This window comes from Antechinus flavipes, chromosome 1 (genome assembly GCF_016432865.1).
Source record: "Antechinus flavipes isolate AdamAnt ecotype Samford, QLD, Australia chromosome 1, AdamAnt_v2, whole genome shotgun sequence".
Taxonomy (NCBI): Eukaryota; Metazoa; Chordata; class Mammalia; order Dasyuromorphia; family Dasyuridae; genus Antechinus; species Antechinus flavipes.
The window spans coordinates 501,281,757-501,299,084 of record NC_067398.1 but is presented as its reverse complement, the minus strand read 5'-3'; the positions used below and the strand labels follow the sequence as shown (position 1 = coordinate 501,299,084).

Genomic DNA, 17,328 nt, shown 5'->3' with positions numbered 1-17,328 from the left:
TTGTGAATAAGGAGGAGTTTTAGGGAAAAGATAATGAATTCTCCTTTATTCTATCTACCCTTATTCCTTGCCGAAGTGAGAGTTAGACCACATCCTCTTCTGGTGTTCCTGAATCCAAATCTATTCCTGGCACAGAGAATCATGAACAATTCCTGTACCAGCAATTCCTGTTGGAAGAAGCATGCCTTCCTTCGAAGGAATCCTAAGGCAAACCTCCTTACCATCATGCAAGTTATAACTTTGTTTAATTCAGAATCTCTACAGAGTTCTTTTGCATTCTCAGGAAGAAAGATCTCAATTCTTAATGTCCATCCATCAAACTTCGAGGCTGAGGCTTATTTGTTTCTGAACAAATTGACTTTTTCTTTTTATTTAATTTTAATTTAATTTTCACTTTCAAATTCTCTTCCTCATTCTTCTCTCTCTACCACCCATTAAGAAAAAATAAAATCCATCACAAATGTGTAATCATGCAAAACAATTTCAATCTTAGTCTGTCCAAAAAAAAAAGGAAGAAAGAAAAAAGAGAAGAAAATAAGCTTCCATCTGTTGTCTAAATCCATTAGCTTTATCTGGGGGCGGGGGGATAGTATACTTCTTCATGAGTCTTTTGAAATTGTGGTTGTTCATTGCATTCACCAGAATCACTGAGCCTTTCAAAATTGATTGTCTTTACAATATTGATGTTATTGTATAAATTATTCTCCTGGTTCTGCTCATTTTATTTTGCATAAGTTCATACAAGTCTTCCCAGGTTTTTCTGAAACTATCGCCTTCATTATTTCTTATAGCACATTCCATATTGTATTCCATCCATATATATCCATTACATTCATATACTACAAGTTGTCCAGCCATTCCCCAATTAATGAGTATCCTCTCAGCATCCAATTCTTAACTGCCAAACAAAGCGTTGCTATAAATATTCTTATATGTTTAGATCATTTTTCTTACTCTATAACCTTTTTGGAGGATGGATCTTGGATCAGTATTTCTTGGTCAAAAGTATGCATAGTTTAATAGCTTTTGGAGCATAGTCCCAAAATACTTCCCAGAATTCCAGTTCCACCAACAGTGTTTCCTCACAGTTTCTCTAGTATTTGTCATTTTTCTTTCTTGTCATCCTAGTTTGATGGATTCTAGAACCATTGACTTTGGAGATATGCTTTAGAAGATCATAATCTAGCAAATTAGTCTTCTTTCCAGCAGACAATAGTTAGATTCTATGTAGCCATTTGCTTTATTATAATTCTTTGCATAATAATTAGTGCTGAAATTGTATAAGTTCTGAAATCTATATATATTAATTCAAAACCATAAGTGGTTAAATCTTATTGGTGAAAACCAAATTGAACTAAAATTTTATGGGAAATTGGATTTGACTGAAAATGACTAAGAAATCAAGGTCATGCTTTCTTGTCTCCTTTGCAAGGCCTGCTGGAAGAGGACATAGTGTTTCTTTAAATTCTGCTCCAAGAAAATCACATTTCTATTTATGTATTAGTATAAAAAACAAATAAATTACAACCGTGTAATGAAGAATCACCATGAAATACCAGGATTTTCTTGAAAATACTTGAGATCATCAATTTAAAATTTAAAATTCAAAATACTGAACAGTGACACTGTCAGGAGAGTGAGAGGCTAGAGGGAAAACTTAGGAAATCTTATGAGGACAGAAAGTCAACAATGTCTCCTTAAAAATCTTTAAATTGCAGGAAGAATAACAAAGACCCAAATCCCTTATACAGGAAGAACAATCTAAGGATGGTCCCAATCTATTTTTTCACCCCTCTCCCTCTACTTACCCTGATATATCTCTTGACTTGTTTGTTGGAGGAGAAAAGTAGGACTTTGTGAACTCTTTTCATTTTATAAAATTAATTGGCAATTATTCTTTGCAATTTGGGTTTCCTTGTCTTAAAAAAAGTCTTTATTTCTTAGTTGCCTCTTATAGATTAAATTCATGCTTGATTTAGGTTGAGATAATATGAGGAACCCAGAGGTGAGTGAAACCTTGCTTAAAGAAGTGAACCATGAAATGAATCGAATAATTCAGCTGAAAGTCCAGAAGTAAGGGTGATGTTTTCCAGTGCCTCTTAGTTAAAATGTCAGGTCATTTTTGCAAGGCTATAGCCCCAGTGGAGTCTGCACCTTCTTGCTGGCCAGGCAGCAGCACAGCATAACTGAGCTTCCCCACTGGGATCAGGGTTTCTGTGAGAGCTGAAACAGTCTCTCCAGTGGACTTTGACCTTTTCTATTACACTGTTTCTGGATGAGACAAGAGAAGCTTAGATGTTGAAAATGCAGTAGCCACTGGCAAAAGTGCCACAGTGACCACAGACTGAGGCGAACCACAGTCTAAGGAATGAGAGAATTTTATCTTCCTGTAAAAGATGACAAATAATGTTCTGAAGTTTTCAGTAAAGCAGTTTATGTACATTATGTATGATTCTCCCAACCATATTGTAAGATCAGAGCTATTATTTTTCCCAAACTGTAAAAGACTAAACTGAGGCTCCGAGAAAATAGAAATCAAATAAGGTAAAACAAACCCAAAAGAATGGTGAAGCTAACAAGAAAAATATTTAGTACTAAGAGTTGATTACTTGGGTTCCTAGGTCCTTAGGCCAATTATACCCTATAGAATTGTAGTGCATGAGGATCTTGCAATACGACAAGCAGTTTACATCTGTTTAAAAGCAAAAAGAAAACATAAGCACTTTTCATCTGGGCACCAGTATTTTAATAATGTGGATTATATACTTTTCCTTTTAGTCCTTACACTGGTACTAACTCAGGATTCACAAAACCTGAGTTCAAGTTAAACCTCAGACACTTAAGATTGCCTAGTTGTGTGACTCTAGGCAAGTCATTTAACCCCAATTGCCTTGCAAAAAAACAAAACTAAACTAAAACAAAACAAAAAATGGGGGCAGCTAGATGGTACTGTGAATAGAACATCAGCCTGGGAGTCAGGAGGACCTTATTCAGGATTCATTTAATTATATGGTAAATATAATAAGCATTCAATGAAACAATAAATACAAAAGTCTGCAAATTTATTGTTTGTTATTGTTCAGTAGTGTTTGACTCATTTGGGGTTTTATTGACAAAGATACTGAAAACATTAACATTTTCTCTTCCAGTTATTTTTATAGATGAGGTAACTGAGGCAGTTAAGTGACAGCTAGTATCTGAATATGGATTTGAACTCAGGTTTATTCACTATACTAATTAGCTACCCAAAGTCTACAAAAGGAACTTTCAAATGAAAATACACACTGGAAAAACCAATTGCAGAATTATAACCTAAATCAAAGAAATAGTTGCCTCTTCCTTCCCTCCCCAATCCAATTTCCCTATGATTTGACAAACTAGATATACAAACTTGAAAGCTTCCTCAAAATGTGAAGGGCAGAATTTTATCCTGGATGAGACCCCACACAGGGTAACTGTGCTCTGGCAGGCATAGAATTAGGTCTACTATGTATATGCCTCATAGTTATAGTAGTACTCTGATCCTGATTTCTTTTCTAAAGCCATCTGTTCAAGCCCCTACCAAGTTGTATTCCTCCCATTGTTAGGTGCTAGTGACTAGTTTCTCAGTTCCTTTTATCCTCTTACTGTCAACAAGTCTTTACAACAGAATATTTTCTTTTAAGATAAAACAATAATAAAAATATAACTAGTTTCTCTTTCTAGCTTATGGGCATTCTCTCTTCCTATCTGACCTTGATCTCTATGGAATAGAATTGCATTTAGCAGTTCCTACATAAAATCCATATTCACTTCCAGATTGTGGCAATCATCTTCTGGATGAATTCTTGTTTCTCCTTCTGCTAGCCTTAGCCCTGAAGATTATTCCTTTCTCCTCAGAGTTTTAAGTTTGGACTGGCTATAAAATCCAACATAGACCCAAATTCCCAAACTCCTGGAGCCTCACTCTTTTGATTTTTTCAAACTCACAAATTAGCTTCCCGATTAATCTCCTTCATCTAAAACAAAAAAAGATCAAATTTAGAGAACCAATGCCTATTTTTCACAGGGGCACATATTAATCTTGATAGCCAGGATCCTAGACATTTCCCCTTACAGCATTGTTTCTCAGTATCAATGAAGGAATCAAACCACATTAGAAATCCATCAATCCATTAAGATAGAAGAGGCAAAGAGAGAATGCAGCCAAAGAGAAATTGGTGAGGTTCTGGTACCCACTGTCTATTTGAAGGCTCCCCTTGTTCTGGCTATTTGAACCTGTGGTTAGTAAACGTTCCTACTTCCTTGATGAAATAACTAATAATAAATAATTATAACTAATAACTAATAATAAAAGATCTCTGGGCTGAAGTGATTTATCTAAGGTTAAGGAGCTAGCAAGGAGAAGATCCTTAACTTTAGACACAGCCTGGGAGGCTTTCTACAACTTTCTAATCTGCAAAATGGGATAATATAGTATTAACTTACATATTTATTGTGAGGATGTATGTGAGGATGTAGCTATTATTCCCACTGCTGCTGCTGCTGTTACTACTAATATTTGATTGGTTACTATTGCTATATAGAATTCCTAAGGAATTTCAACAAATATGGTTTTAGTTAATACCTATCAAATACCTACTGTATATGAAACACTGAATACTGAGGGAGATTTTAAAAGATAAGAGACTATATTCAAGAAGTTCACAGTTTAAGTAACATTCAATTTTGTCTTGTAGTTATTATGTACACAATAGAGGCATAAGCAGTGTCAAAAAAGTACAGAGAAGAGAAAACCCTCTTCTCCCTGACAGGATCAAGAGAGACTCCAAGGAGTATTAGCCATAGGTTTTTTGTTTGTTTTTTTTGTTCGTTTGTTTTCCTTCTGATTGCTGTAAGTATAGCATGTCCAAGGCAAGACCTTGTAACATGGTCATCATTGTTTTCATGTGCATGCCAACTATGGAATTTACAATGTAGGAAACAGTACTATAAGCAATATGATAGTGCAGGGGATAGAGAAATATATATATTACACACACACAGAGTCAGAGGCACATAGGTACCCCTAAAAGCCCCTAATCCCCATATACTATAATCAGTCCTTAAAGTCATATTGTCTCTGACAACTAAAACTCAGAAAGGATATAGAAAGGAAAAAAAAAAAGTTTAAATGGGGACAGAAATAATACTGCATATAACTTAAAAAAAATTAAATATCCCTTATAAAATTTGAATGAAGCATTTCATCAAGGTTAGAATCCACTTGTGGGGGACTTGCTGTTAAATGAAAAGATGTTTTTGGGGAAGGATTTCTATTGTATGTGTGTATCATTTTTACTTTAAAGTGTCTCACACTAAAAACCAAAATTATTTCAAAGATGACGCTGGAAGAATTGAAATTTAAAGGAGTTTGAAATTTATATACCATTTAAAATTATTCTAAAAAACTCCACCTTAAACATCAATACTTATCAGATTTCATATTTTATTGAATATGATATGATATAGCCAATAATTTGCTTTTTAAAAAAATATTAAAAAAATAAACAGTTCTACAGCATTATAAAACCATCAGTATCTTCAAAATGACATCTTCTCCAAGGGTATTGGATTGAATGGAGTTTTTTCTTCTTGATTGTTCTTAAACTTCAGATCTTAAATCCTTGACCCCAAAGTCTTTCATGTGCTTTGGAAATTTGTAGTCTGTTTTTGTTGTTGCATTTGTTTGTTTTGTTTTGTAAAAGACTTTCAAAGAATGTTCTGAAAGTATAAAAAATTAAGTTCCGTGATAATAAACATCCTTATTAAAATAAATCTTTAAATTTTTTTCTTTTTTTTCAAGAATTCAAATGCTTGAAGAAAATTTTGAAGGCATAATCATGATTTATCACTTACATTGTCTGGAGAGTACTTTGTAATGGTATCATGTTAGACAAGCAGCTAGCTGGTACAATGAATTAGAGGGTCAAACTCAGAGTCAGGAAAACGAGTTCAAATTCAGTCTCAGATACTTAATAGCTGTGTGAATCTACATGTTTCTTCTTTTCTATGTTGTAGTTTTGTCATCTGAAAAAATGGATATAATATCTTAGAGGGTTGTTGTGAGGATAAAATGAGATACTATTTAAAAAATGCTTTGCAAACCTTAAAGTGCTATATAAATGCTGAAAAAAAAGATACTGAGATAGATTGCTAGATGGATAGATAAATCACCTACTATATTCTAGGCTCTATGCTAAACAAATACTATTATGCTGAAAGTATGAGGTATAAATTACTGATGTTGTCTATTCTATATCTTTATATTGGTATAAATCATTAAAATTAGACGCCATTGAATTCAATTGGACAAAACTTTTTAAAAAAATATACTTGCTATGTGAGTAACACTGTAGTAGGCTCTCTGGGGGAATGGAAAGCTTGTGCTACGATATGATTTTTTCCTATCTATAGCTTATGATCTATCAGAGAGAGAAAAAAAAGACAGATAGACAGATGGACAGAAACAGAGAGAGGGGGGCGGGGAAAAAGGGGGGGGAGAGAGAGAGAGAGAGAGAAAGAGAGAGCACCTGTGCCTATGCCTGTGCCTGTGTCTGTGTCTATGTGAGTAGGAAGTATCAACAAATAGTTATAATAGAAAATACACAATAATAGACACTGAAATAAAAGCAAAACATAAGGCACGCACAGAGAAACTTTTGATTGGGGATTGATATCAGAGAGTAATTGGCCTCCTAGGACTGGGGAATGACTTAGACAAAGACAGGGAGTCAGGAAAATAGAAGTATAGTAAGTAATTGAGTTTGGTTAGAGCATAGAGTATTGAGTTTGGTTAGAGCATAGAGTATACGAAATAAAAAGGGTTAATAGATGAGTCTGAAAAATAAAGGTGGCGCTGGATTATGAATACCCAAATAATGAATTTGAATACTTAATAAGAAGCCAACAAAGGTTTTTGTTTTCTTTTGTTTTATGCTTCTTAAACATACTGAGTTACTTTGTAGAACTAGCAAAGGGAATAAAAAATTTCATTTGGAAAAACATCATCAAAGAAAATGATGAAAATGGTAGAAATAAAACAGGTATTCTAGTACTATACTTCAAACTGAATTATAATTCACCCAAACTATTTGTTATTAAATCATAGATCTATGATCCTACTGGTGCAAAGAATTTCCAGATGATCAAATTATTTCCATAAGGGTCCATCAACATTAATAGAAATAATAATTTGAGACTATCTGGAGTTAAATGATTTGCCCAGAGTTATACAAGCCCCATTTTTTTGAAACAGGACTTGACCCTAGATTTATTGACTCTTTTCATTATACCATGTTTTCTCTGGCTAGTGGTTGACATATAAAACATACTTTTATTTATCTATTCATTAGTTCTTTTTCTGGATGCAAATAGTGTCTTCCTTCATATGTCCTTTATAGTTAATTTGGGTATTTATAATAATCAAAATTTGTCTCAAGTCAACAAAGGGTTTTTTAAAGAAAAAGCATGCTTATTCAGATTTGTGTATGCACAAATGTGTGAAATATCCATGATTTCTTCAACATAGGGAACTCATGACTTCATAGATTATAGGATCATAGCTTCAGAGTTGAAAGGGATCTTAAAGTCATCAAGGACATCAAATCAAATTCCCTCATTTTAGTGATGAACAATTCATCAATGTTGGACCTCAATCAATAAAGGTTACTTGACTTGTCCAGGGTCACACCCAATAAGCATCAAAGATGAATTCTTTCAGACTCAAAGTCCAGCACTCAATCCATTATGTCATGTTGCCACTGGCAACATTGGTGCCCATTAAACATCTCCATATAAGTATGCTATTAGCAATATAGATTCAAATTTCCAAAATTTAACACATTATGTTTCCTCAAAATCTACCTTCCCTCCTGATTTGTTAACATTTATCTGTGGCTCCATCATCACTCATAAGTGCTATTACCTTTGACTCTTCCTTTTCCCTAACTTCCTGTCACATCTGCTCTCTCCGCTTATCTGTGCTTCAAGCCCTCTCTTAGATCTTCATTATTAGGAATAACTTTGTCACATAGATTCTAGTTTGAGGACTTTTAGTGCCTGAAAAACATTTTAATTTTCATATTTGGATTAACAATCGGGGAACATTAACTGAGTGTCTTCTGTCTCCAGTGAGAGAACAAAGAAAATTCCTACTTCCATCACCTTAATATGTGTCCTCACCCCTTCACACCTGGAGAATTGCAGTAATTTCTTTGCTGATAATTCTGTCTTTGGAAGTGAGTTAAATTGAACTTCTTTATCAAGCTATCTACTCCCACATTACTGGTTAGAACGAGGTGTAGACCTAAAATCATTCGTGAAATCATGTTGTGCTCTTTGAGCAAAGCAGAATTTAGTTAGCTTAGAAGAAACAAGAGATGTAAAAATTGGTCACATAGGTCAAAATTACTCTACTTGTGGTAGAGCTTTCTGAGCTCCTATTGTTATGATCAGCCAAAGCTGGACACACTATACATTGACCCTGTTATTATGATGTTATCTTGGTACTCTTTGAGCACAAAGAACAAACAACAATCTACAGATTCAATGCAACAAAAATCATTTGAATGCCTTGTATATGACAGACATGTAGGGGAATGCAAAGAGGGCTCTCTACAGTCTGCTCTCTTTCTATGCCCACATCCATCCTATTATCCCTTCAAGATTCATCTTTCCACTTTGCACATGTCTGTTCAGAAATCTTCACTGTTTCCCCACATCTGCACAATTAATGTCCAGGCACTGAGGAATAGCAATCAATATCCTTCACAATATAGTTCCTATTTTCAGCAATTAACCAAAATCAGTCTGTGTTCCTAAAGAGCTTCCATTCTATTTGCCGAAGGAGATAACACACATATAAATAGATATAGGCAAAATAATTTTTTTTTAATTAGACCTATAATTGTACCAGTTCAGGGACTTCTCAGTGAGGAAACTCCTTCTCGCCAATGCAGATTGGTACCTCCTTTGTAATTTAATATAGTCTTAGAAAGTTGCCTGGGGCATGGAGAGATTAGTGACTTGTGCAAAATTAAATAACCAGCATACTTCAGAGGCAGGATTTGAATGCAGATTTTACCGACTCTAAAGCTGACTCTTATCTGCACTATGCTACATGTTCCATGAATATGGCCTTTCACAAGATACATTTATGGGAGGAGAGCTATGGGAAGTAGGGAAAGGCTTCATATAGTAGATGGCACCTGAGCAGAGTTTTGAAGGAAACAGAAGATTCTATTATGTTCTTGTGATTTCTCAAAGTATCTGCTATACTCAAATCATTTAAGTGATATTAATTAAATAAAATTTCTTAAAAATAAATGTAAAATATTTAAAATGTTAACTGGGAGAAAATAAAAATATTTTAAAAAATAAATTGAATTTCTTTGTCAAATCATCTACACTTTCATTACTGGTTAGGATAATAAGGGGACCTGAAACCATGTAAATAAAGCAACATAGACTGGAATATAGACTTTTGCCTAAAAAGAGAAAAAATATTTAATGTGAAGGGAACAGGAGAGAAAGGGAAAGAATTTTGAACTCAAAATGGGGGAGGAGGAGAATTGTTTTATATGTAATTGGAAAAAAATAAAATATTGAATTAAAAAAGAAAAAATACTGAACATTGACCATGAGAGCAATAAGCAAAAGGAATTATTATAAAAGCTATTTTTTTTAAACCTTCAAACTTTCTTCTAGGATATTCTCTTACTGGTTTTAAATATAGCCTAAATCCTTTCTTCATATGTACATGGAAACATTTTCAGTTCTTTCTGTATGTGCTCACATTTAATGGGCTCTGAATTGGAAAGAAAATTAGTCAAGATCCAAGATCCTATGAAATGTTTTCCAATTAAATCTCACTTTTTATGTGTAGATTCTGAATATATCTTTCCATATTGTTAGAGTTCTAACCTTAGGGGTTTTATTTCAGACTTGCAGATTCTACTCTAATGATAGAAGATTATACCTCCAAATTGAGTCCTCAAACAAAAAGGGCCAAAAGAAGTCTTGTCTCTGGAGAAGAGAAAGAAAACCAGCCAAAAGATTATGTGGTACCTATCTTCTCAGGACGGTATGTATGCTTCTCTTTTTGGTATTGTCATTATTGTGGTGAGATTTTGGACTCAGTTTTGCTGAATGAGATTGGTTACATCACCCACATCAGCAAACGTGAGGTACCCCTGAGGCTGAGGAGGGCCTTCTCCAGAAGGTACCAACTTAAATCCCCCATTTTGTTGTGCATTGGACTGCCCATGATCAGCGACCTAACTCCACCCAATCAATCAACATTGATTCACCTTTACAAAAGGATACCTACCAAGAAGATATAACAAGGACAGAGGCACAAACATTGAATGCACAGGTGGGAGTGGGCACACACACACACACACACACACACATACATCTGAGGGCACACTCTCTCAACCCCATCAAGTGTTTACCCCATCAATGATTCTGTCAGCTACTGTTAGGCTGGCCCGAAATATCTCTCCTTGGACTCACTACTGATGGACTAGACTGGCTATAAAACTTAGTATCTCGTCATCTAAACTTTGGACTTATCTCTAAAACTCCTTCACCTAAAAGCAGGAAAGAGCAGAAGCTCTTATTTATGTACCACATGTTGATCTCTGGAGAAGAGAGTCTGATGCCTTTCCTCATTTATACAAGAGGCTTCCAGAATATCCCTCTGAGGCAAACAGGAAAGCCCAAGGAAGTAGAAATGGTCAGAATAAGGATATCACTTTGAGCTTGCTGGTAACTTGAATGCATTCCAGTCTTGGTTTCACAATTGAGCAAAAGCCTGTTTCTTCATCTCATGATTAGACCAGAAACAGTCCAGAATGTCTCCTCATGTTCCAAATGGGGGAGCAGGGCTTTTCCATTATATGTCATTTTAAACTTTTTTGAAAGAGGCTTTCCAGTCTCTTTCACATGGAGATTGCATTAACCAAGCAAATTGCACATGTTCACTAGACCTCCCCCTCCTTCTGCTTGCTCCACTCCTTCCACCATTGTATTATTTTTGGAGCTTATAAGAGGGAATAGAAAAGAGGGAACCATTCTGAAATGTGGTATAGTGGAAAGTATACTAGCTCAAGAGTCAGAGAACCCAAGTTCAAAACCCATTTCTAGTGTTGCATGACTTTAGACAATCCACTTAATTTCCCTGTGCCTTGGTTTCTTTATCTGTAAAAGAGGTCATGATATCAAATGGTCTTTAAAATCCTTTCCAGCCCTATATTTATTATTTTGCAAACCTAAACCTGTATCATTAATAGCTTTTTATTTTCTTTCATGATTTGCATAATCTCTTCTTGTCTTTTTTTTTTTTTTTTTTTTACAATTTTTATGTTTACTTATTATTGTGTATATGGTACCCTTCCTAGGAGCAAAAATCAAGAAAATTTTTTTTAATATGTTTGAAGCTATTCATGTAGGAGTTTTAAAAGCTTTCTCTGAAACTAATCATCTAAGAAAACAGGGTGATGCTTATGGAAGAATTAAAAACAAAAATATTTCCCTTCTGGAATTTTTTAGAATTTAGAGGTACATCATGCTTGAGATGATACTAATGTGACTACTAGAGATAGAATAGGAGAAAAGAATATTTAAGTAAAATAGCAAATAAAATGAAGAGAATTGGAAGGAGCAGATGCTACACCACTATTTAGTCATCCCAAACTGCTTTGTTGGCTGACGTTTTGGCTGTTTAACTATCACTTATTAAAAAGAAAAACATGATCTAATAGTTTCATAGACTTTTATCATGGAAAAATTTACTATATTATTAAGCCTTAGCATCAAAGGTTTGTGTTTTAATGGAAAATACATTATTTCCTTTTATTTCATGAAGGCAAACAACAAACAAAAGAAACAGCTCAACTTCTAGTTCAGTGTAGTATTCATTACTTGTGTGGTAATTTTTATTTGAACTCCAATAATGTCCTAAGGAAGCTTGAAAGGAACTTGACCGAGGAGCTGAGATCAAGGGATAAAGGAATCCTGATGTCCTTTCCTATTTGTTTTTCTTTGCTGAGCCAATGATTCATGATCTTAAGGTGGCTGACCAAATGTCATCCTCTCAGGCCAAATGACATCAAGAAATGTCATGGAAAAGCAGAGCCTGGATGAAAGTCAGTAGGAACTCTTTCCGTCCCTGATTTATACTTCTGTTCTGTGTTGTTCTTTCCTGTTCTGACTGGGGGCCTGCTTTTTGAAGTGTACCACAGTCTAATGGAACTGTGCCTGGGGTGAAACTTGGGAAATAAATAAAATCTTTTCCTTTACTTCCTTCTGTGTAAGAAGCTATTTTTAGCTTATTACTTCAACTCTCTCCTTTTTTTAAAGTGAACTTTTTGGGTAAACAGTCACATTTCTTTCTCTTAATATATTACTGTCTACCTTTTGCCTCTTCACTAAAATAATTTAAGAGAGTTTCATATTTAATAGAACTACATACAAGCTAAATACATGTGGATTTAATATAGTATGTATGTTGTTATACCTCCCTCCTCCAAAAAAAAGTTGGCTTTTCCCCTCTCTGATGCATTTTCTCTCTTTCTGTAAACCATTAACAGCAGTCTTTAAACATATCCTACATTTGTATTGCATTTAATGAAATGTCTCATAATAAAGCTCCCAAGTGTCTTACATTGTCTCCTTTCCTTACTCTTTCAGTTCTATGGCATTATATCTCTTAAATAGTACACCTCATCTCAAAAAAAAAAAGAAAGAAAAAAAAAAGGAAAAGGAGATTCTAGGATTTACATTTTTTGGGGGGAGACGGGGCAAGGCAATTAGAATTAAGTGACTTGCCTAGGGTCACACAGCTAGTAAGTGTTAATTATCTGAGGCTAGATTTGGACTTAAATTCTCCTGATCCCAAGGCTGATACTCTATCCACTGTACTATCTAGCTGTTCCTAAGATTGACTTTCTAAGGAATGTGTGTGTGACTGAACCGAATCCCAAAAAAGATCATGCAAGATTTTGGTTTTGGTTTTGTTTTTCTCATGCTCAGCCATTGATTGAGATGTGTTAAATCCTTTAATTTCAATTCAATGATTCAATAAAGCACACCACAAAGTACATCAAAGTCTGGATAATCTTTAAAACCCTCCAAAATCTTCTCTAAAAGTTCTTATGTAATTTTATTGTCCTTAAAAAAATTCTTTTGGAAAGCAACTCAAAATACCACTGGTTTTTGTTCCACTCGATGGAGTTGATTCTCTTCTTTTTTCCTTTCAAACTTTTCTTCACGGGAATATTTGGCTACATGAAAAGTGGCTAGAGCTCTAAGCCTGGATTTTGGAAAACTTGAGTTCAAGTTAGGACCTCAGACATTATCTGTGTGATCCTGGGCAAATCACTCTGATTGCCTTACTTTCCTCATCTGTGAAATGGAGATAACAACACTTATATAGCAGGGTTGTTATGTGAATGAAATAAAATACAAATTATTGGGGGTTTTAAAAAATTATTTATCATTTTATTTTTCCCAGTTAAAAACAATTTTTCACATTTATTTTGAAAACTTTAAGTTCCAAATCCTCTCTCTTCCTTTCTTTTAAATTCCTCTCTTGAGAAAGCAAACAATTCAATATAGTTTATACATGTGTAGTCATGCAAAATATTTTCATATTAATCATGTTGTGAAAGAAAACATGGACCAAAATAAGTCTCAAGAAAAATGAAACAAAAAGATATGCTTCATTCTGTTTTCAGACATTATCAGTTCTTTCTTTGAGAATGGATGGCATTTTTCATTTTAAGTCCTTCTGAGCTGTCTTGGATCATTATACTGCTGAGAGGAGCTAAGTTATTCACAGCTGATCATTTTACAATATTCTTGTTACTTTGTACACAATACATTTTACTTTCCAAGAGCTCATATAAGTCTTTCCAGGTTTTTCTGGAAGCATTCTGTTCATCATTTCTTACAGCACAATAGTATTCTATCCTAATCACACACTACAATTTGTTCAGCCATTCCCCATGTCCCCTCAATTCCCAATTCGTTAACACAAGAAAAGAGCTGCTTTGAATCTTTTGTATAAATAGCTCCTTTTCCTTTTTTTTTTTTTTTTATCTCTTTGGGGAATCTGAGATACTAAAGTACTTTACACAATGCCTGACACATGGTAAGCACTATAAAAATATTAGCTACTATTATTAATTATTAACACATATCACACAAGTATTTATTAATATAATCCCTAATGCATACAATAACAACAACAACAATAATTAACAATTAGTGTGTTAAGGTTTGGAAAACACTGCAAATATTTATTCATTTTTTTTTCACAAGAATCCTAGAAGATAAGTGGTATTATTATTTCCATTTTACAGTAGAGGAAACTGAGACAGATTTCTATGGAGTAAACCAGGCAAATTTCCACAATGTTTTCAGTAAGTTGGGTTTCTAAAGACAATATCTTTTTCTCCTTTCCTTTCTGGCTCTTTGTCTCTCCTGTGTCATTCTAATTTTCTGCAGAAATTAGGATGATAGAATGCTAGAGTAGTAAAGGATTATAGGGAATATTAAGTCCAGTCCCTCATTTTGCAGATGAACTAATTAAGGTGGAGAGAAATGAAGTTCCTGGAACATATAGGCACTTAATGAATGTTGGTTTACTGACATGCCTGAGGAGATTCAGTGAATCAGTTGTAGAGGTGGGTGAAAGTAATAGGAAATTCATGAAAGTATAGCTTTTGAATTTTATATTAATTTTATAAGAGATAAGGTCCACTAAAGCCACAATTTGTTTGTTAATTTCTAAAACAGAGAAGAAAAGCTGGATCTTTCTCTTCAATATTTAGTCACACATACATGCAAAATCTGCCTTATAGAATAAGTTGTTAAGAATACATAAATACAATATCTGTATGTGTTCTGTTCATGGTGCTAATCATCCCTCAGAAGAGGACAAGAAAGCAGTTGGATTTGTTACATGCATAATAATAGGGCCAAAGAATCTCTAAATTCTAAAACCCTGACTTTTTAGTATAACTAAAATTGGCTGCAGCCTGTCTAGAAAAAAAACCAGGAAGTTTCAGAAAAGAGACTGAGAAAGATTCTAAAAGTAAAATATTTTATTTTAAAAATAATTTTGAGGCAATCATGACTAATACAAAAAAATGTTTCCTATGAAATGGTTGTATTATTTGAATTTGTACTGCTTCTTTCCATTAGCCTGGAACCAATAGCATACTTATTTTACATGCAACAAATTATAACTTCAAATAATGTAAATACTTAATGAGTTCCATTATTCATGGTAATAAGGATCTAGCTTTACAAAATGCAGTTGGGGAGGTCACTGCTTCATACGGAACTTTGTTTTCTCCTCATTCTACAACCATCAACAAACAAAAATATTCTGACGGATGCTATTGGAAATGACTTTGCTATTTGTAAATTAAATAATTTTGGTGACAGATCTTTTATGCTGTGTGTGTGTGTGTGTGTGTGTGTGTGTGTATTTATAAAGTCTTGCTGAAGCTTTGGGCATTTTATAACATGATCATTCCTGATCAGAGGTCTGGTATTTTCCACTTCCTCTAATGGAAAACAATTTAACAAAAGTAACTAAACAGTGGCCCTTTCTGACAATTGAGGCAATGTTTTGCTCCCACTTGCTTCTCTGCTGGAATAAAGGCAACAGTATCAATTTGACACTTTTGGTGCCCCCTAGTGAAAGTGTTTGAGAAACAGCTTTTAAGGGCATAAAGGCACAAGGACTACTTGTCAAGGAATATAAATTTTTTTTTCATGTCTTGATAATTTAGGAACATTAGTTAATTTTTCCTCCAACAAATTATGCTATCTTTCCCTCCAGGAGACAGTTCAACATCCTCTACAATAGACCGAATGCCTTTTATTGTCTCTTCTCCATGACTGACTCTATGACCAAGACTGGCTATTACAAAGCTAATCAATTTCCTAAAAGGAAATGAATAAATACAACAGCATTGTTGAACATGTGCACAGTTTATTGTCTCAGAGAGTTAGGTGGAGCCACATGATTGATTTAGTTAGCATAAAGTCTGTAACTCATTTTTCCATTAATTGCTCTGAATATTGTAGCAACTTGAAGTTTTTAAGAATCCATCTCTATCAAATTATGAATCAGGAGTTTAGTGTTCAAATTGAATGCAGATTTGCTAATAATAATAATAGTGAGCATTTGTATTGAACTTTAAGCTTTGCAAAGTTCTTTATAAATATTATATCATTTAATCCTCAAAACAACCCTGAGACATAAAGGTTATTATTATTCTCATTTTTCAGATGAAGAAACTGAAGCAAATGAAAGTTAAATACTTGTCTAGGGTCACACAGCTAGTAAGAATCTGAGTTCAGATTTGAATGCAAAAAGTCTTTCTGACTTCAGATACAGCATTCTATCCACTTCACCATTTAGCTATCGAACAGTAATATTCTAGAACATAGAGATGTAAATAAAATTATATTTAAACAAAGCAAGGAAGCATACTTTTTAGCCCAAAAAATTAGTTGGCACAGTGGATAGAACATGTGACTGAAAGTCAGGAAGCCCTGAGTTCAAATTCATCCTCAGATACTTATTACTAGCTATAACCCTGGGCAAATCACTTAACCCTGTTGCCTCAGTTTCCTTATCTGTAAAATGAGCTGGAGAATGAAATGGCAAACCATCCCAGTATCTTTGCCAAGAAGACTTCCAGATGGGATCCCAAAAAGTCAAACAGGACTGAAGAACAACAATAATATCGATATTCCTTTGGAAGGTGAACAAATCTTTACATAATGTGAATAACAATCTGTGTATTTTATGTGGTATGCATATGGAATTTGGTATGTAAGGCAAAATTGGGGATTTGTATACTCATTCATTGGACTTGTATTTTTTTTTTTTAACTTGAATTTTAGCCAGGTAAATGTCAATGGAATTACTGATACAGAAGAGGAAAGAATTAAAGAAACTGCTGCCTATGTTGCCAGGAGAAATCTTTTGGCCACTGGAGAAGGCATCACCACCACTAAGCAGTCTATGGTATCTTCGCAGCAAGAGGAACTTTTTGAGAAGAAATCAAGGAAAGTGGCCATACGGGAGAAGGCAGAACGCTTGGCACTGAGAAAAACAGTAAGAACAGACAAATAGGTCACGTTGCCAAAGGGGGAACATGCATGCAATCTATTTTAGATACAAGATTTCCTTCAAGTGCTAAAATACATGAAACTCTGCAGGGGTTAAGAGAAGCAGGAGTAAAGACAAAATAGAAAATCAAAGGAAACAAATTAGACATTTCT

General features: G+C 34.2%; 1 protein-coding gene across 3 annotated transcripts in view; it reads left to right on the top strand.

Annotated features, from left to right (window-relative positions):
• MYOM1 (myomesin 1) overlaps positions 1-17,328 on the top strand; it is a 158,225-nt gene that overhangs the window by 13,641 nt on the left and 127,256 nt on the right. For all 3 annotated transcript variants that reach the window (XM_051970392.1, XM_051970391.1, XM_051970393.1), the window contains exons 3-4: positions 9,962-10,102; positions 16,948-17,161. In XM_051970392.1, the coding sequence (XP_051826352.1) occupies positions 9,962-10,102; positions 16,948-17,161 (355 nt within the window). The remainder of the gene's footprint in view (positions 1-9,961; positions 10,103-16,947; positions 17,162-17,328) is intronic.